This window comes from Podarcis cretensis (assembly GCF_951804945.1).
Source record: "Podarcis cretensis genome assembly, chromosome: 13".
Taxonomy (NCBI): domain Eukaryota; kingdom Metazoa; phylum Chordata; class Lepidosauria; order Squamata; family Lacertidae; genus Podarcis; species Podarcis cretensis.
This window is the reverse complement of record NC_137182.1, coordinates 25373322-25394072: the sequence shown is the minus strand read 5'-3', so window position 1 is coordinate 25394072 and position 20751 is coordinate 25373322. Positions and strand designations below refer to the sequence as shown.

Below are 20751 nucleotides of genomic sequence, written 5' to 3'. Positions count from 1 at the left end.
CCGGAGGTAGCATAAAGCCAGCATGAGGGGTGCAATATAAATTCATTCGGTTTGCATTAATTCACCCTTCCTGAATTAATATGCACACTCCTCTGAAATTTGCACTTGCCTAAAGTTTGCGCGGGACGCGGGTGGCGCTGTGGGTAAAACCTCAGCACCTAGGACTTGCCGATCGTCAGGTTGGCGGTTCGAATCCCCGCGGCGGGGTGCGCTCCAGTTGCTCGGTCCCAGCGCCTGCCAACCTAGCAGTTCGAAAGCACCCCCGGGTGCAAGTAGATAAATAGGGACCGCTTACTAGCGGGAAGGTAAACGGCGTTTCCGTGTGCTGCACTGGCTCGCCAGATGCAGCTTGTCACGCTGGCCACGTGACCTGGAAGTGTCTTTGGACAGCGCTGGCCCCCGGCCTCTTAAGCGAGATGGGCGCGCAACCCCAGAGTCGGACACGACTGGCCCATACAGGCAGGGGTACCTTTACCTTTTTAAAGTTTGCGCTGCAGTCCTCCAGCCAAAGAACGCATAGCAAAATGGGTCTGTTAGTGAAAAATGCACACACAAATGCACATTGGTGAAAAAGTGTACCAAAGTGTGTCCTATTATGGGGAAAGTGATTGCAAAAATGCAGTGCACACCCACCCTACCCTTGGGTGTTAAGAAGACTTTTGCCTCTTCTTAAATGCAGGGAGGTTCGACAAGTTGGATTGTTCCTTCTGCTGACTCCTTGCTATCAAGCTTGCAGAAAATAGCAGCAGTTATTTTTGCCAAGCTTTCTCCCCACAGATCTTTAAAAAACAGGTTGAGGGTTTTAAAAAACTGCCTTCATTTTTAATGAAGGAAACAATATCTTTTCTGCTCTCAATATCTCTTATATCGATATCTCAATATAAGATTCCCCATCCCTGGCCTCTCCCAAATGTGCTTCTCCTGAGGTGTCACCAAAGCTCAAGAGTCCTATACGGAACAGTGATATCTTGGATGTGTTTGTATTGGCAGTGAGGTCAAGAAAGGAGAGTGAGGACAGTGGAGCCATGAGGCAGAATATGACCGCTACCTCAAGCAGTAGATACTGGAGGCAGTGGTAGCTTCAGTGAGGGGTTGAAGGCCAAAACTGTACACATGGCTGGCCTTGAATCCTGGCCTGCCAACCTTCTACCCTCAGTGTAGAAGTATGCTTCATCTGCCAGCCCAGTTGACCTCTATATGTGAAGGTGGGGTCCCTTGCCTCAGGCAGCAAAATCTCTTAGACACACCCTAGGAGCTTCCCCACCACCACCAAATATTGGTCGCTAACTGAAGCCCACCACCAACAGTCTAAAACTTGAAAGACCTATGAGTCCTGGTGCGCATGAACTGAAGTTGCCATTTAAGTCCCGGCCACAGCTTCCCTTTCTTCTGCCTGAGGGCCAAAGCAGACATCTTTTATTTGCCTGAAAAATAGCTCTCTTGGTGTATGTGTATATAAACTGATTTGGACCAGGGCTGGGCAGCTGAGTGGGGGGATTTGTGGGAACTGGATTCTAGTTCCCTTTTGCAGAGTGTGGGGAAGACAGCCCTGGGTGGTTAGACCCTTTAATTAGTTCTCTTTCTTTCCCTCCTATAAAAACTACGCAAGACGCTCCCTTTTAGAGTTTAAAAGAACATGCTGTAAAACTTAGTGTGCTTTGCAGTTGCAGATCAAATGTACAATGCAGGTGGGTGTTTCTTAAGTAGCTAAAACATCTTACATAGATTAAACTGTTACAGACTAGCTAACATTTACAGACTCAGAAGCAGATAGCAGCACAACAAAGATGCTGCTCTGTTAAGACTGTTCAACTAACTGCCATAACTGAACCAACTGCCATAACTGCCACAGAGCGTATGGCAGTTCTACAGCTCTTGCATTTAACCCTTTACATATGCAGTTTGGATGATAACATCCCATAGAATTAAACCCCCCTTTTCCACTGTTTCCCAATGGAAACCACTCATCACTCCAAAGTTGCTGTTAGCTACAAGCAGTGGGGGGGAAAGGCAGGTGCAGTACAAGTTCCTGTCTCTCGCTCTCCCTCCTCCCCGTGGTTAATAATATCTTCAGTAAGGGAGTGGAGAGGATTTAAATAAGTAAACTGTGCCGAAGAATAGGTTGACCACTCTCCCCTCTGTACCATGGCTCTGATCCCACTTGCCCACCTGTTTACTAAGCCACAAGTCCAATGCAGGTTTATTTTTAAGAGCTGTTAAACATGAACAACTGCTGACTGCATCGCTCAGTCACTCATTTTAGGCTGAGGCCACATCGCCTCCCCTTACTTTCCGTTTCCTCTGCTGTTAGACTTCACACCTCCCAGGAAGCAGTGCTTCAACTCTTGTCATATATGGACATCGCTGTAACTAAGAACAGAATGTAGCATCCCCCGTAAGGTGTTTTTAAGCAAGAGAAAATACGCCTAGAGGCAACAGCGGCTGGTGCCCATTGCACCCATTGCAAGCAGAGCCAACTCATTCCAGTTTTGCCTCCATCCTCTCCTCCAGTACAGTTCACCCTTGGTTCAATGCACCAGGTCACTTCCTCCCTGCTGCATTTCTCCTCCTGTTTGTGTCCTCCTCCGTCTACAGTTTCCCCTCGGCTGAACTTACCCACCTACCCACCCTGCTGATTGTGATGGTGGTTTTTGTCCACTAGGACCAAGACCGTGACCAGCCAGTAAACGCCCGTAGGCTCTCCAACAGCCGTCGGATGGTAACATGCTTTGGGCACTACCGGCCTGGGCTACATTCGAACCAGTGACCTAGAGGTGAAAGGTCGTGTGCCCACCCCGCCTCCCGATACAACCCTGCCCTCCCTCGCCCACCGCCACACCTCATTGCTCCCATCTGTCATCACAATGCCCCCCCATTCCCCTGAACTTTCTCCCCCTATCCCTGCCTGCCCTCCTGACACTTTGCTATAGCACATGGAAGTTTGTCCATCCCTAGAATGGTGTGGGTGGTGGAGTGCAAATAGATAGAAAGGGTGCATCGTGAGCAGAGGAGGAAAATATAGGTAGAATGAAGACAGGTAGAATGAATGTGCATGGGAATAAGAGGAGAGGTGGACTTTGACCCGCCTTGTGTGTATTCAGTAGAGCATGGGAGTTCTCTGCATATGTTGTAATGGACACACATAAGGAGGGAGGCAGAGCCTTCCATCGCAAGCTTCATTCTGCCCAAGTCCGTCAAATAGCTACTTGCCATGATGGCTGGAGGTTGTGCCCTGTCTCCAGGGATTATGGGCACAGCAAATACCAGTTGCTGGCACCCACAGGAGAGGAATGAGCTCTAGCTCCTGCTCAAAACAATGCATGGTTGTCAGTTTGTGCCAAGATGGTGCAGGAGACGCTTCCTAGAGGGGCCAGAACCAAGGTGAAATGGCATCTGTCTCTTCAGCTTTTGGTTGGGTGGTCGTCAGTCTGGCAACCAAGAATGGTCAGCTTTGAGGCAACAACCCTGATAGACTCTGAAAGAGCTACCCAGTCTTTCTTGTTTGATTGTGTTGTTGTTGCTGTTTTCCTTTCTAGGGACTTCTCCGATTCTCCAGGTCCCCACGTTTATCCCAGGTAACTTTTTTGCTGCAGGAACAGAAGGGCACAGGGGGTGGAGAAACTGCATTGATTACAGCCAACATGAATTTGGCTGGGTGGATGGGATCTCAGGAAGCAAAAAATAAAAATAAAATAAAAATCTTAACTTTGTTCGTAAGTTGCTTGCAAAAACTTGAGTTTGTACTCTCCAAAATTATTTCCCCTACACCGGAAAGCCTGAGGGCTAAGAGCATTTTCACCCTGGCTTGCAGTGCAAATATGAACTGGTTTGAAATGCTTATTTGCATGACAGATTGATACTCTCCACCTAAACAATGATCAGATGGTCACACATCTAAGTTTATTAAATGTGATTTAAGCCTCACCTATAAGAAAGCTGCCTTTCCATCTTCTGAATCTTTTTCCTTCCTTCCCTCTTGTTTAGCCTCACCTTGAAAGTGGTGCTGCCCCCGAGAAGCCCCTGCCCTCCATCCAGGAGTACGGCGAGGACTCTGAGGACTTCTTCCAGCCCTCGCCAGCCACCATCACCCGCCGCAAACTCCTCTTGCCCAACCTCAACAGCCCCGTGAGGCGCGGCTCCTTCAGCAGCCTGCTAGGAGATGACCTACGCCAGTTCTCTGCCCTGCGGCGAAATTGTCGCTCCCCAGCCCACTGCAACCGAGGCCGTAGCCCCTCTCCGCAGTGTCGCCGGGAGGTGCAGCTCTCTGATGAGGGCAGCAATGGCCGGAAACCTAGCAAGCTCCTCATTCCCTCCCTCATGAACTATGGAACCCCAGACCTCAGCCCCAGGTAAGGGTCCTCATTGCATTCCTGAACGGCCACAGCAGACAAATGGATTTGGCTCATGGGGTATGATCCGCTGGGGAGTTCTCCTGCGAAAGCCTCAATAAAATGAATAGGATACATTCAAGAAGGAAGCAGTGGTTTTCTGTAGCTTCTTTCCATTTAACTTAGATTTAGGTTGGAGAACTTCCTAGCACTGGGGTGTAGGGTGGGTGTCAGAGAGCTGTCAACAAGCCAGGACATCCACAGGGCAGGCGCACACACAGAAGGCATGGAACGTGATTAGCTTTTTATTAGCAGAAAAACAACAATACAGCAATGTCCTTTGGTTCATCTCAACTCAACGAAGGCTTTGCTGAAACTAAGCTCTAGCCATGCCCCTCCCCTCTAGCCTCTCACTCTGGATCACTCCCAAGCAGGGGGTGAGCTCCTCCTGTGGGCCTGTCTGGCACTCCTTAAGCGGGGAGTCAGAGTGGGAGAAGAGTCAGCAGGACTGGGACTGTCTGCATGCATGCTGCGACTCTCAGCTTCTAATTCTGTCCTGGAAGGCCCTCCTTCTCCTGACCCCCCTTGATCTCTCAAGTCTCCTGCTTCTATCAGCTCCCAGCTTATTCTTTCTGCTGACTGCTCCTCAGTGTCCCAACACTAGGCTCCAGGCTCTAAGGTGTCATCTTCCGAGACCTCCCTGGAGAGTTCTTGGGAGTCAGGCACCTACCACTCCTCCTCATCCATCCGGCCCCTGACAGTGGGGGGTCTGTTTTCCATCCAGTGCTCCATTTCCTTGGAGGGATAGACTGCCTCTGAATATGGAGGTTCTAAATTCGATATTCAATTGCCACTGCTTGACCCTGTCTTGCCACTTTTTGACTCCACCCTGCTGCTTAAACTAATCTGTCTCCCACCTCCCTAGAGTCGTGGATGGAATTGAAGATGACGGTGGCACATCAGAGACACAAACCTTTAGTTTCAATGTGGATCAGCCCACTCAGAGCTCGGCGCAGGAGCCTCCAGTGTCAGGTAGCGATGGCAACGGAGGAGATGGGTCCTTCCACCTGCCTTAGAGAGCAAGAAGCCACTTAGCCGTCAACCATTCAATGCTCATTAAAGAAATGCCTCGCACACTATTGAGCAAGCAGATTCAGCCCTCTGTTGAGCATCAAGGCTCATTAGTGAGCCATCAAGTTAAGACTGGCCATCTCTTCAGCTGACCCGCCATGATCGTATTTCTCTTAAAATAGTTAACATGTGACAGCTCACTCAGAGAATGAGTTGGGAACCATGAGATGTTGCAGAATGGCTGGGTCTAAGGCCCCTCCAGTTTTGTGGCTGGATTTCCTAACAGGCTAAAGTGGGGAGGGTAAAAAGAGCCAGAGGGAGGGGAAGCCCACATGATACTCTCTGGTTGTTATTGGACTCCAACTTCCATCATCCCCAATTGTGGACCATTGTGCCTCAGGATGATGGGAGCTGTAGTTCAACGACATCTGGAAGGCCCCATGTTAGCTGCCGTTGAGCTAACTGCTTCTGTGGGGGCTTCATTTCTATATGGCTAGATCTTGAAACCCCCCCCCCCCAATCTTGTGGCTAGAGGAAGTAAAATGAATTATAATAAATAAACATGTGCAATTGACATAGGTTGCAGCAGTCAGCTTTTCTTGGGACAGAATTAGACCAGGTTCCCCCCTCCCCGAAGTGATTAAGCTATATTTGGACTATACCACTTTTGACTGTAGGTGGTGACTCACATAATAATAATAATGATAATATTAATAATAATAATAATAATAATAATAATAATAATAATAATAATAATTTATTTATACCCCGCCCATCTGGCTGGGCCTCCCCAGCCACTCTGGGCGGCTTCCATAGAAACAAAACATACACTAAAATATCACACGCTAAAAACTTCCCTGAACAGGGCTGCCTTAAGATGTCTTCTGAATGTCAGGTAGTTGTTTATCGCTTTGACATCTCGTGGGAGGGCGTTCCACAGGGCGGGCGCCACATGGCGGGCGCCACATGGCTGAATGGGGCTTCTTTGCTCCCACAGGTCCCTCTGCAGGCAGGAAACTGTATGGCAGGGGAAAGGGAAAGGGATACGCCAGGAGCCTTCTCCACAACATCCACTTATTTATGAATGGCTTCTGCCCACGTTGTAATATGTAATATCCTATGCGCCCCCCGAAATCTATATCTCACATGGTATAGTCCAAATGCAGGCTTACCACTTTGGTGAGAAGTAGTCCTTTGTTCTAGCAGTACTGAAGCTTCATTATTTAAAAATAACTATTTTAGAATGAAATATGCACAGTTCAGGTTTTAGGGCGACAGTGGGGAACCTCAGGTCCAGGGGTCTGATGTGGCCCTCAGTACCTCTCTGTGTGGCCCTCACTCCTCAGTGGCCTTGCTTTACATCCTCCTTGAATATTTTTGCCCAGCTGGAATGTGTCCTTGGATAATGCCTCTTGCCTGCCAGGATAGAGAGGAGGCTGTGGAGAAACTAGCCTGTTTCAGAAAGCGAACATTTATATTCATTGCTCTGCCCACTTTTGCCTCTGGCCCCACCTACTACCCTTGGGCTACCAAAGGTCACCCTCCCTTTTTAGGGGTTTTCTCCAATGTGATGACCCCTGGCTCATACAAGCACAGTGTCGGAGGATTGGGCAGAAGGCAAATTGCTGCAAGTATTTTCTCTAACCCTCTCATCTCCCCCTCCTACCCCTTGAATTTCCTTGCAGGGACGGAGCAAGCCAACCCTGTGTCAACTGCAGAAGCTGATGAGGTAAAGCAGAACATCCGAAGGCTGAATCAAGAGGTAGGAAGCAGCAGGGCTTTATTTGATTTGATTTGTGAGTCACTAGGGTGCAGTCCTGGCATCAGTTTTCCCTGCCGGGGCTGTGCCCTAGAAAATACAAAGTCAAGTTTAAAATGCCTCTGAGCATGGGCAAAGTGCATTTGCCTTGCCACCAAGTAAGCACAGCACGCCCTCATACATCAAGGACTAGGGGAAACTCTAGATCAGGAGGTGATGTTTGCAGATGTCTCTTTCACCCTGAAAACTAAGTGGGGTGGGGAGATGCATAGCTGCAGATCACCACTAGCTGCAAATGCCAGGTTAGTTTAGTTTAGTTTGTTTGTTTGGCTCGACTGCATTTATTCCTGCCCCCACCCCCCACCTTTGGGGGAAGGAAAGGGATGAGGGGGTTGATTTTTCTGTGCATCCGTGGTGTTGGCGTTTCTGACTCAGGGTGTCGGGGTTTAAAATTAGCACCGGGTTGGTGACAATTTCATAGCAACAAAGCCAGCCTTCTCTTTCTTTATCTCCTCTCTCTCCCCCCACCCTCACCCCACAAAACAAGTTGCCTGTGTGTTCTGCTCCTCATTCTTCATAGGAGCCCATCTCAGGCAGAGCTTTTTTACTCTCTCTCTCTCTCTCTCTCTCTCTCTCTCCCCCTCTCCCCGCCCCAATGTCCTGGCTCCTCCCCTTTCCCCAGCTGCTACATAAAAGCCTCAAAGACGTTGAAACAGATTGGATCAGAAATAAGAGGCCCACAGCCAGTAGCCATGTCTTTCTGTGTGGACACATGGAGGCATCAGGCCCTTGTAGAGGGCATTCTCAGCACCAAATGGATATAGTCATTGCAGCAGAATGAACTTCAGATTAACAAATAGTGTGGGACAGGGGCAGCATGGGGATGATGTCGCTGTGTGTGTGGACCACCTCAGAAAGCTGCTTGCATTGATGCACATTATCACACAGTGCATACATGCTCATCATGAGGATGTAGTGGTTAGTGTGCAGGACTAGGACCTGGCGAGACCAGGTTTCAAATACCCACTTAGCCATAAAGCTCACTGGGTGACCTTGGGCCAGTCACTTTCTCTCAGTTTAAGTTGCCTCACAGCGCTTGTGTAGGGATAAAATGAGGACGATGTATGATGACTTGGAGGAAAGGTGGGATATAAATCAAATAAATAAGCAGGCATGACACTCTCAATGTGCTCTATATAAATGCTAGGTATTGATTCTTTTTCTGGTTTCCCCAGATCAACAACCTGAACCGGGAAGTCTCCCAACTCAGTCGAGAGCTGCAGCATCTGATGAGCCTCCTTCAGAGTCAGCTTGCCATCCAGCCTTCCTACGCCCCTGCCGCGAGCTGCCCTCACAACTGTGGCCAGCCCTCGCCTTCCCCACCTTCCACCAGCAGGCTGCCTTCGTCCCAGAGCATGCCACCCCTCGGCCTCCCGGCCTCCTCGAGCGCAGACTTTTCAGCCTTCACCAACTCCCTGCCTTCTTCTGCCTCGTGCATAGAGCACTTGGGACCCAGGGAGCAGAGGGGTTCCACTTCCTGTGGCCCCACAAGCCCCACATACCAATACCACTCCCTATGGGCGGACAGGGGACACGGAAGCCACCACTGTGGCCAGGCAGCCAAGGGGACTTCTTCCCGGTCGAGCTCGCCCACGCCGTGCCCCCTTAGCTCTCTCTCCCCAAGGAACTCTTTCTCCACTTGTTCGGGGCAGGGCTGCCCGCCAACAGCACGCTTCCACTTCCGGTCAAGCTCAGAGACCTTTCACTGATGCCAAGTAGCCTCCTGTCACCTAACCTTCTTCCTGATGGTTGCTGAGGGCTCAGGACTCTGCAGAGAAGCCGAGCAAGCTGGGCCCCAAGATTTGGCTTGTTGGTTGTTTATTTTTTTCTTTTGTAACCAGTAGATATATTTTTTAAAATTTTTCCATGTGGGAGGCAACTGTTCCCATGAGAGCCGAAATGAAGCAAAATTTTGGATTCCAGATTTAAGCGAACATTTGGGTTTTTGACGTTGTTTTTAAAAGGCATTTTTAAAAGAAAAAAACACAGGCAGTTGAATCGTGAATCTTGCTGGTGCATTTTGAAGGCAGCGGCTGTGTTTGCATACTGTGCTTTGCATTGTCCCAAGAAGCTGAACACATTATGATTCAGCACTTAATCCATAGCTTCCGGCTACGTGCAAACTTGGAAATTCTAGCCAATGGCTTTGAAGCAAGCCAGTATATCAAACCAGCTTCAAATCGTGGCTTCAAGTCCAGCTTGCTTTGAAGCTATGAACCAGGGATGGGGAAGATGTGGCTGGACTATAACTCCCATCATCCCCAAGCACTGGCTGTGCTATCTGGGGCTGATGGGAGTTAGTGTTGTTGGACTCCAACAGGGTCGCAGGTTTGGCCCCTGTCAGCATGGGATGATGGGAATTGTAGTCCAAAACATCTGGAAGGCAGCAGACTGGGGAAGTCTGTCTAAATCTAACAGCATCAAATGGCATGTTGCAATATATTGTTGCACACCACCTTAATCTCCAAGCAGTGCGAGATTCCAGTGATTCTAGGTGCTCACCCAGAGTTTGTGTTTCCTTTTGGGAATGAGGCACAGCAGAGACTGTGGTGTCATAACTCTTAATGACCCATCACCCAGGCAATGATTACCTGATCACAGGAAACTAGCCTGGCTTATATTTTAACACTTGCTGGTCCAAGGGTTAGAATGGCTCTGGCACCCAGTTTAGCTTTCCAAGCTTTGATTAAATTCTAACACTTACTGGATCTAGGAACGCAGAGGAGTCTGGCACCTGCAAACTCATAACATTAAATATGCAGATGCACAAGGCTGATTCAAATTTTGGTGCTACAGAGGGAAAGTAGGCGGGTACCTTTCCTCCTGTGAGTTAATATGAGCACAATCTATCAGGAAGTTCATATGTGCAAGCCTCATTGAAATGAATGGGAGCTGTGCAAGAGCAATAGTTCTGAATAACACCCTAGCTTGGTGGCAGAGCACTTGCTTGAATGCAAAAGGTCCCCGCTTCAATTTCTGGCATCTCCAGGTAGGTCCAGGAAAGGCTCCTGGAGACCTGCTGCCGGCCAGTGTAGACAATACTGGACTAATGGTCTGATTTGGGATAAGGCAGCTTCCTATAATCCTGTTTCATTTAAGCTTGCACAGGAGAATTTCCATTAGTAGTTATCCTACAGGTTGGCTCTGCCCATCTCCCACTCTGCTACATTTAATGAGGCTCAGATTCCATTATTTGTAGCAGACACCCCATGACAGAGTTCTTTCTGGAGCAGAATATATGTGCATATTTCTTCAAGCTGGAGCATGTTAGGAGCAAACGACTAGGGAATTTTTCTTCAAATTTATTTCATCTTTACTTTTTTCTTTCCTCCCCCTAAAACCTTCAGAATCAGTGTACAGACTGTACTTTTAATGCACACTGGAAGCACATTTCCCCCCTCTGAGAATTTCCCCTCCAAACTTATCCCTCTCAGAGTTACAATTCCTAGCAATCCTTAACAAACTACAGTGTGTACACAGCCTCTTCTATGATCACTGATTGCTTTTCAATCCTGCTGCAGGGCCAACCCCCCTCTACTAAATTATTGTTTTATTTCTTTTACTATTTATGGTGAAAAGGGGTGCAGGAGGGGGATATGTTATCCTTCCGTAAAATGTCTGACAAATTAAATAATTTGTTTTTCTACTCTGTTCTAGCAGTTCCTGATGGCTGGGGGTGGGGGTAATCTAAAAAAAAAAAAAAGAGGAGAGAGACCTCTGGGTAAAAGCTGCAGCATTTGTCCTCTTTTTTCCAATCTAAAGAACGTAGATTGACTGACTTTCTCTAATTAACCAATCTCTTTCTTGTCCTCCCTGGAGGCTAATATATCCTGACAGCTTGAACCATTTCCGGCTGCAAAACCTGGTTCTTTATTTCTAAGCCCAAAGGTGTCAAAGCTCAATCAGTGCCTACAAAAAAGGATACTCCAATACAGAACTTTAAAGCATGCAGGGACTGTGGCTGGGAAGAGTTATAAGCGTGGATCAGTCCTGCTGTGTTTTTCCACAGACGGACTTTGATCCGAAAGGGCAACTTAAGCCAGATTCATCTGATTGTTAAGCTGAGGTGTGTACACTTGAAACAGCCATTGCACTTGTGCGGATGACAGCGCATGAACAGGAGTTAGAAGAGGGGTTTGGTGGTGGTGGGAAACCAAACAGGTAATGTGCATCGGGTGAAGACACCCTCTGATGTGTAGCACAGCATGCAAATGCAACATGAAACGCAACCTGGGTGAGAGATGACCTATAGCCTCAGTCTGCATGCATGTGCTATGACAGCACACACATTGGATCAGACTGATATCCCATTCCATTCAACTGCTTGCAACAGGGCTCTGTTGAGACTAATTTTTGTTCAATTGTGTCCCAATGGTTGATTATAATTCATCACTGCTTACTTTTCAGAAGCGCTTGACGCAAATTACCATGAATTAACTCAATGCAACCAATCATTTTTTAAAAAAAAAAATAATAAAAACACAATAAAATTTTAAAACCACCTTTTAAAAAAATTGATAGGCTGACTTAAACTATCAGAAGTGATGCAATCTAGTCTCCAAGAGAGCTATGAGTCAGGAAGGTTGTGGTTTAATCCTTACCTTCTGCCTACTGTGAACACTCTAGATGGTCTTCAGCATGGCCGTCTTTAGGATATGTGCTGCTGGGGGGCAGGTCAAAATTGTTGAGCTTTTTTTAGGGGGCAAGTTGTTGAGCTTTTAAAGAGGGAGTAACCAGTGGCGTAGCGTGGGTTATCAGCACCCGGGGCAAGGCAAGTAATTTGCGCCCCCTAACCCATGGATTTGCGCCCCCTAACCCATGGATTTGCGCCCCCTAACCCGTGGATTTCCCTAACCCCCAGATGTTGCGCCCGGTGCGGCCGGCCCCCCCTGCACCCCCCACGCTACGCCACTGGGAGTAGCAATAACCTACGTCTTCATGTGAAAATGAGAGACACCATGGGGGGGGGAACAGATGCATCCTGGTGAACTAGTTGGACATCCCCAAGGTAGATAGTTAAGAGCTTAGGCAGCTTCAGCAACGGACGCCTGGCACCCCCCATAATTCTGCACCCAGGTGCCCCACACCCCTGGGTGAAGACGGCCATGCTCCAGCTCATGCTTAGCACCCTCTCCCTAATCTGCAACATGGGATTGATAAAACTGATCTTCCTTAAGCATAAGTCCCCAATATTTGGGGGCCCTTGGGCACATTTGCAAACTGGAGAAACTGGTGGACACCACATATACACCACGATCAAGCACAGCCTATTCTATCAGCCACAAGAATACTTCTTTCAAACCTTATTTCAGCCTATGGCATTTGGGAAAGCCTCTGTGGGTGTCCATGGGCAGCATGTTGGTGACCTCTTAAGGCTATTGCGAGGATTGCAACAATAGAATGCATGTTCTGAACACTCAGGAAATAACGTATATGTTAAGTATTACTACTAAGTGCTTCAAGGTACAGCCAAATAGCAAAAGCTTAACAATGTGACAGGCTATTTTTTATGAAATCCTTGAAGGCTTCGGTACAAGGTAAAAACCCTGATCCTCCAGGATTCTTAATTGCACACAGAGCTTGCTTGAGTAGGACAGGCTCCTGCTGCAAAATTCATTCTCTTGTAAATGATAATTTTGTGTAGGGGGTGGAGAAGTGAATAGTGCTTCAGCCTCACCCCATAATGCTTTGCAGCAGTATTGGCTCACCCAGTCAGCTGCCAGTCTGATATAGAGAAGAAGTGATGTACATTGATGTATGAGCCAAGGTTTGGCATGAAGAAGCTCCCCACCCACAATTGGCACTGGCCAACTGGATTCTTCATTCACTCACACAAATACACACTCTTGAACTGCTTGGGATTGTGCCACAGGGAAGCAGCAGGTGGAAGCTGAGGAAGTCTTTCTTTACATTAGCAAAACAGGGAATCAATTTTAAAAAACACCTTTGGCACACAAATCAATAGAAGCCCAACAGAGTGGTGTCAACAAACTGAAAGTCCCACTCTCTCTAGCATCACAAAGCTGAAAGTCTGGATGTATTTATTTAAAAATCATAACTGCTTTTCACACTGTAGGTCTCAAAGTGGCTTACAAACAATAAAAGATAACGGTGCCATCTTCTCCCTCCTCTTGCAGAATCCCACTCTTGGAGAGTCTTCTCAGAAGTAAGCCCCATTAGGCCCAGTGGGACTTACTCCCAGGTAAGTGCACGTGGCACACCCTCCAACATTTCTCTGATGAAAATAGGGACATCCTATTCAATAATAATAAATTTTATTATTTATGCCCCAGCCACTCTGGGCAGCTTCCAATATATATAAAAACATTAAACATTTAAAAACTTCCCTATACAGGGCTGCCTTCAGAGGTCTTCTAAAGGTTGTGTAGTTACTTATCTCTTTGGCTTGGGGGTTGCATAACTCCATACCCTCCAACATTTCTCCGATGAAAATAGGGACATCCTAAGGAAAAGCAGGACATTCTGGGATCAAATCAGAAATCAAATCAGGGCAGCTTCTGTAAATTTGGGACTATCCCTGGAAAATAAGGACACTTGGAGAGTCTGATGTGGTATTCTTCAGAACAAAACTTCAAGGACATAGCTACACAAAACCTCCACATTGTTCCACCCAATCTCTTCTCAGTTCCTCAAAACAATCTGTTCTGCTGCAGTATCTCAGTTAAACTTGCATTTATCTGGAAGATACGCCTCTGGATTCCAATGGGACTCATTTCCAAGTGGGTTTGCTTAACGGCGTAATGTACCCTTTGAGTTCAGCATGTTTAAACCAATTGCCATCCTCAGAAAAGTCTTCACATCACTGTTGTTCTGTGGAGCAAATGTCAACTGCTATGTTACATAGAATGTAAGGCCTGGCCTGCTCTGGACCAATAAATTAGTCTGGCCTCCATTTCTGTGAACCAATCCAAAATGCCTTCACATGAAGCCTTATGTGCTGTGCTAAGACCTCCAGCTAGCTGGCAGTATGAAACTGGGTGCTGATTTTCAGAAAGAGGAACTGAAATGTGCTTTGGAATACATAACTGGTCATTGCAAATGTTCTAACATGGGAGATGACGGTGACGGTGCGCATGTGATAATAATAATAATAATAATAATAATAATAATAATAATAATAATTTATTATTTATACCCCGCCCATCTGGCTGAGTTTCCCCAGCCACTCTGGGCGGCTCCCAATCAGTGTTAAAAACAGTACAGCATTACATATTAAAAACTTCCCTGAACAGGGCTGCCTTAAGATGTCTTCTGAATGTCAGGTAATTCTTTATCTCTTTGACATCTGGTGGGAGGGCGTTCCACAGGGCGGGCGCCACTACCGAGAAGGCCCTCTGTCTGGTTCCCTGTAGCCTCACTTCTCGCAATGAGGGAACCGCCAGAAGGCCCTCGGTGCTGGATCTCAGTGTCCGGGTTGAACGATGGGGGTGGAGACGCTCCTTCAGGTATACAGGACCGAGGCCGTTTAGGGCTTTAAAGGTCAGCACCAACACTTTGAATCGTGCTCGGAAACGTACTGGGAGCCAGTGCAGATCTCTCAGAACCGGTGTTATGTGGTCCCGGCGGCCACTCCCAGTCACCAGTCTAGCTGCCGCATTCTGGATTAATTGCAGTTTCCGGGTCACCTTCAAAGGTAGCCCCACGTAGAGCGCGTTGCAGTAGTCCAAGCGTGAGATAACCAGAGCATGCACCACTCTGGCGAGACAGTCCGCGGGGAGGTAGGGTCTTAGCCTGCGTACCAGGTGGAGCTGGTAGACAGCTGCCCTGGACACAGAGTTAACCTGCGCCTCCATGGACAGCTGTGAGTCCAAAATGACTCCCAGGCTGCGCACCTGGTCCTTCAGGGGCACAGTTACCCCATTCAGGACCAGGGAATCCTCCACACCTGCCCGCCTCCTGTCCCCCAAAAACAGTACTTCTGTCTTGTCAGGATTCAACCTCAATCTGTTAGCCGCCATCCAACCTCCAACCGCCTCCAGGCACTCACACAGGACCTTCACCGCCTTCACTGGTTCTGATTTAAAGGAGAGGTAGAGCTGGGTGTCATCTGCATACTGATGAACACCCAGTCCAAACCCCCTGATGATCTCTCCCAGCGGCTTCATATAGATATTAAAAAGCATGGGGGAGAGGACAGAACCCTGAGGCACCCCACAAGTGAGAGCCCAGGGGTCTGAACACTCACCCCCCACCACCACTTTCTGGACACGGCCCAGGAGGAAGGAGCGGAACCACTGTATGACAGTGCCCCCAGCTCCCAGCCCCTCTAGACGGTCCAGAAGGATGTTATGGTCGATGGTGTCAAAGGCCGCTGAGAGATCCAGCAGAACTAGGAAACAGCTCTCACCTTTGTCCCTAGCCCGCCGGAGATCATCAACCAGCACGACCAAGGCAGTTTCAGTCCCATGGTGAGGCCTGAATCCCGACTGGAAGGGATCCAAATGGTCCGTTTCCTCCAGGCGTGCTTGGAGTTGTTCAGCAACCACCCGCTCAATCACCTTGCCCAAGAATGGCAGATTTGAGACTGGGCGATAGTTGGCCAAATTGGCCGGGTCTAAAGATGTTTTTTTAAGAAGCGGTTTAATGACCGCCTCTTTCAGCGGGTCTGGGAAGGCTCCCTCACAGAGGGAAGCATTCACCACCCCGCAAAGCCCATCGCCCAGCCCTTCCCGGCTCGCTTTTATCAGCCAGGATGGGCAAGGATCAAGGAGACAGGTGGTCGGTTTCACTCGTCCAAGCAGCCTGTCCACATCCTCGGAGGTAACAGATTGGAATTGATCCTATATAACAGGACCAGACAGAACTCTAGCACTCTCCCGCCCTGGCCCTGCTCCCACTGTGGAGTCTACCTCCTTCTGAATCTGAGCGATTTTATCTGCAAAAAACTTTGCAAAAGCATTGCCGGAGATCTTGGGGTCCCTACCAGGCCCCGGTGGTACAGGTGGTTCTGATAAACTGCGAACCACCTGAAAAAGTCTCCTGCTGCTGTTTTCTGCAGATGCAATGGAGGCGGCGAAGAAGGCCCTCTTCGCCGTCGCCATTGCCACTTGGTAGGTTCGACGTTGAGCTCTAACCCGTGTCCGGTCTGATTCAGAATGAGTTTTCCGCCACCGGCGCTCTAGCCGTCTCAACGATTGTTTCATCACCCTCAGCTCCGGGGAAAACCATGGGGCTGTCCGGGCTCCATGCAATCGGAGAGGGCGCTTCGGAGCCAGACAGTCAATAGCCCTGGTTAACTCCGCATTCCAGCGTGCCACCAGGGAATCAGCTGAAAGGCCATCAACTTGGGATAAAGCATCCCCTACCACTCTCTGGAAGCCAATTGGATCCATTAAGTGGCGGGGGCGGACCATCCGAATCGGTCCCACCTCCCTGCGGAGGGGAAGGGTTGCGGAGAAGTCCAGTTGCACCAGGAAGTGATCTGACCATGGCACTTCTTTTATTTCGCTTTTAGTTAATGTCAGATCACCAACATCCGTAGAGGTAAACACCAAGTCTAAGGCATGTCCGTGGCTATGAGTTGGGCCAGACTTATTCAGGGACAGCCCCATGGAGGCCATGCTTTCCACGAAGTCCCGAGCGGCCCCTTGTAAGGTCGTGTCGGCATGGATGTTAAAATCCCCCAGGACAACCAAGCTAGGTGTCTCCAGGAGCATATCCGCCACGACTTGAAGCAGCTCGGGCAGGGAATCCTTGGTGCAGCGGGGAGGTCGGTACACCAGTAGGAATCCTGTACTGCCCCTGTTGCCCAACTTCCAGAACATGCACTCAGAAAACTGGGTCTTCCCAATAGGACGCCTGGTGCAGACTAATGACTTCCTAAAAATCACTGCAACCCCCCCTCCCTGCCCACATGACCTGGGTTGCTGTGTGTAAGAGAAACCTGGTGGGCAAGCAGCGGCAAGGACAGGCCCATCTGCTTCATCCAACCAGGTCTCTGTCACACATGCCAGGTCAAATCCTCCATCCACAATCAGGTCGTGGATGGCAGTGGTTTTATTCATCATTGACCTGGCATTGCACAGCAACACTTTCAGATCATGTGGGTTTCCCTTGCTGATTACTGTATCCTTCCGGTCAGGACCAGACCTGGAGGCAGGGATAGTCCTCAAACAACGACTAAACCTGCCTCCTCGGTAATGACATGGTCTGGTCTTAGCATAACTCCTCCTCCTGCCCGTGATCACTGAGATCGGGTGTCCCAATACATCTCCCCCTGTGGAACCTGCCCCACCCAATCTATTGGCTGAGGCCCACTCCCAGGCAGCCATGACCCTTCCCCTTAAAAGGCAAAATACAAACTATATAATAATTTAACAGAATAATAATAATAATAATAAAACAAAACAGAACAAAACAAAACAAAACAAAACAAAACAAAGCAAGGAACAATAGTGCTGACTCAGTGCTTATCCCACCCCAAGCAAAAATAAAATAATGAAATAATATAATATTATAAAAAACAACAACCACCATTTAAAGTGCTGCAAATTAAAAGCAATTAAAACATTTAAAACCATTTTGTCCATTGCTGCCGGTAGCTGCTCAGGCCTCTAAACTGTAGTGGTAGTGCAGGCCCCGCCCCCTAGGCCGGATGGAGTTGGCAGGAGAGGGAGCGGTCCTCCCAACACTCACGCAAGCAGCAGCAGCAGCAGCCGTGTCCCGGAAGCCTCTCTCAGGCCTCTTATGCTGTGGGTGCGAGTGCAGGCCCCGCCCCCTAGGCCGGATGGAGTTGGCAGGTGATGTCCTGCCTGCTAACTCCTAGATGTCAGGGAGTAAGTTTTCTGTGATCATTTCCTAGCAAAGGAAATAACCCTCTGTCCGCTTTTCAGTAAGTGTGTGTGCTCTCACTGAAGATGGTGTATTCTGCATATGCACAGAGTCACTTCTTTTCCAGGACACTGAAAAGAGATTCCACCTCTCTGACCTGCAGACTGATGATCTGAAGGGTGGCAGGCTGTTCTTTTGCAGACTCTTGTGCATGGCAGACTCTTAGCTGATTTTGTCTCAGTTCTGAGGGTTTAGATATGACATCACACAGGAATATCACAAGATATAAATCCTGGCTTCAACTATTTTGAAGGAGGAACTAGCAGCATCTGCTAAACAGAAACTCCCAACATCTCTGCAATCATCCCTCTTTCTTCCTTGTTTGAGTAGGTACCATTGTAACCCTGCCTAGCTGAGCATCTTGGATTGCAGGTTTGTTGCTACGGCAACTGTTGCCACTGCTTTGGTGGTCACTACTGCGTTGCATAGAGACTGGGTCGGAAGTGAGGGTGGGGTGGCAGGGCAAATGTCCCACTGCAGCCTTCCTTCCCCATGTCCCTCATGCCAGGCCCCTTGATTACCTCTTCCCTGGGATTCGGTCCTGTTGTCATGATAGGGTCTCCTAGCAACCAACAGCACAGCTGCCTCCACCTTGACAACGCTGCCCTGCTTTATTTCCTAATAAGACCTGAAGGGGCATTTCATCACCTACCCCGGAGAATGGACTCTGCGCAGTTAGGTGACGACGACAGCTTGCTATGACCCAACCCACCAGCAGTTTTCCAAAGGGATGATAAGCTGGATGTAAACACACATTTGTTTGTTTGTTTGCTTGCTTGCAAAAACCAGCTCCTTCTTTCCTTAGAAAAGAGAGAAAGGTCCAAAGTTATATTTACATCTTTTTTAAAAACAACAACAACAACTGGAAAAGAACAAAAACTATATGAAATAGGTTGTACCATACACATAAGTTAATTTTCTTGCATTAATTTATAATATTTACTCTCCTTGTGTGTCTGTATGCTTTTGTTTGGTTTTTTAAATCAAGAGGAAATCATGCCTCTGATTATGTGCAATGGACCTTTCACCTCCCAGCAGGTAGTGACTATATCCTTGGATAGGGGTGGGGCGGGGTGGGGGGGAGAGAGAGAGCTTCTAGATCAGAAGGTAGGGCAAGCTGGCTAAAGCCTCAGCACCTCCTAGTTTGGATATACAGTAATAGAGAGGGAAATGTGTTTGCCTGTCTGCTTTTCCTTGGCCTGAGGCGTCCTCTACTGGTCGGTTACAACCTAGCACCCATGAGGGCTCTGTAAACGCTTACTAATAATCCTTTTCCGTGGGTGATGTAAACCCAAGTGAGCACTGCCCTTCCCCATTAATCTATTTTTTGATAACCTGCTTCATTGGCAGTATATTAGGAACAGGGCAAGCACAAGTCATTTCACTGCTGAGGCAAAAGGACTAGATGATGCTCTGTTGAGTTGTACAGAAGTTGAGCAGTGTGATAGCTGACGCTTAACTCGGTCACTTCCACACCATATATTTAAAAGCACATGCGTTCCCCACCGCAGAACCCTGGAAAATGTAGGTTACCTCTCACAAAGCTACAATTCCCAGATCCCTGAACAAACTGGAGTTCCCAGGATTCTTTGAGGGAAGCCATGTGCTTTCTATGTATGGTGTGGGTATGGCCAGCAGACAGCATCCTCCACACCTGAGAACAGCAGTCTAGTTTAAAGGGTGAGGGTTGTCCTGAAAATGATGGTTCATTTGTGTATGTAAGAAAGGAATGCACTGAAAGTACTCACCAGCCTGGGAAGAAAGGGAGTCATGCATAGCACTGTCACTTTCTGCTTCCATTTGAATAGGAAAGAACCCACGATAGGCTTTCCAGGCACTTGCAACATACAAACGGAAGGGGAAAAGATTAGTTGTGCCCTGTGCTGTGGGAACTCAGCACACAGATAAGAATGAAAGAGTATCCCAGCTGGATGAGGCCCATGGCCCATCTAGTCCAGCATCCTGTTCTCACAGTGGTCAACCAGATGCCTGTGGGAAACCAGGAAACAGAACTTCTCAAGAGCCCTCTCCTCTCCCATTGTTTCCAGCAACTAGTATTCAGAAGCATCCCTGTCTTCAGCTGTGGAGGGCAGAAGCATAGCCATCATGGCTAGAAAGCCACCAATAGCCCTCTCCTCCACGAATTTGTCTAATCCTTTTTTAAAAGCCACCCGAATAGGCATCCATCACTGCCTCCTAGGGGAGCAAGTTTGCACTAAGGGAGACGGAATTTTTAAAGAAAATAACATTTTGATTAATGATAGAAACAATTTACCCAAGTAAAATAACAAAAACCCACACCAGGGTATGTTTGCGTGAAATTAAAAGTGACGTCTTCAAAGAATCTGAAAATGTGTGAGAATGTCTTAAGAATGGCGTTTGCAGCCCGCTCCTGTGCAAGTTTACTCCTTCAATGCATGACCCTCAGAGACTTTAGCTATTGTTACTACTGCTGAATTTCTGGCTCTATCACTAACCCCTTGGGAAGTCGGGGTGATTTTTAAAAATCCGTTTCAGCCTGTTAACTTTTGTATGTTTAAAAATAGGCTTGTGTTTTTAAATGGACTTTACTGTTTTTATCTTTCGCAAACCGTTTTGACGTAGCTTTTTTTCTTGTTCTTTAAACAATCGAGCGGCGTATAAATGTTATAAAATACATATATAAAGCAACAAATAAACCCC

At 48.0% G+C, this 20751-nt stretch overlaps 1 protein-coding gene and 1 long non-coding RNA gene across 3 annotated transcripts in view; one reads left to right on the top strand and one right to left on the bottom strand.

Moving 5' to 3' along the window:
- Positions 1–10867, top strand: part of KCNH4 (potassium voltage-gated channel subfamily H member 4) — a 51595-nt gene extending 40728 nt beyond the window's left edge. For both annotated transcript variants that reach the window (XM_079949357.1, XM_079949358.1), the window contains exons 12-16: positions 3537–3575; positions 3985–4349; positions 5254–5360; positions 7085–7161; positions 8394–10867. In XM_079949357.1, the coding sequence (XP_079805483.1) occupies positions 3537–3575; positions 3985–4349; positions 5254–5360; positions 7085–7161; positions 8394–8927 (1122 nt within the window). In that variant the 3' untranslated portion in view covers positions 8928–10867. The remainder of the gene's footprint in view (positions 1–3536; positions 3576–3984; positions 4350–5253; positions 5361–7084; positions 7162–8393) is intronic.
- Positions 10868–13254: 2387 nt separating this feature from the next.
- On the bottom strand, positions 13255–20748 carry LOC307201158. Its single transcript, XR_013832598.1, has 3 exons — positions 19818–20748; positions 18722–18869; positions 13255–13473 (listed from the first exon to the last, which is right to left on the bottom strand). It is a non-coding gene; the product is annotated as an uncharacterized lncRNA (long non-coding RNA).
- Positions 20749–20751: the final 3 nt, after the last annotated feature.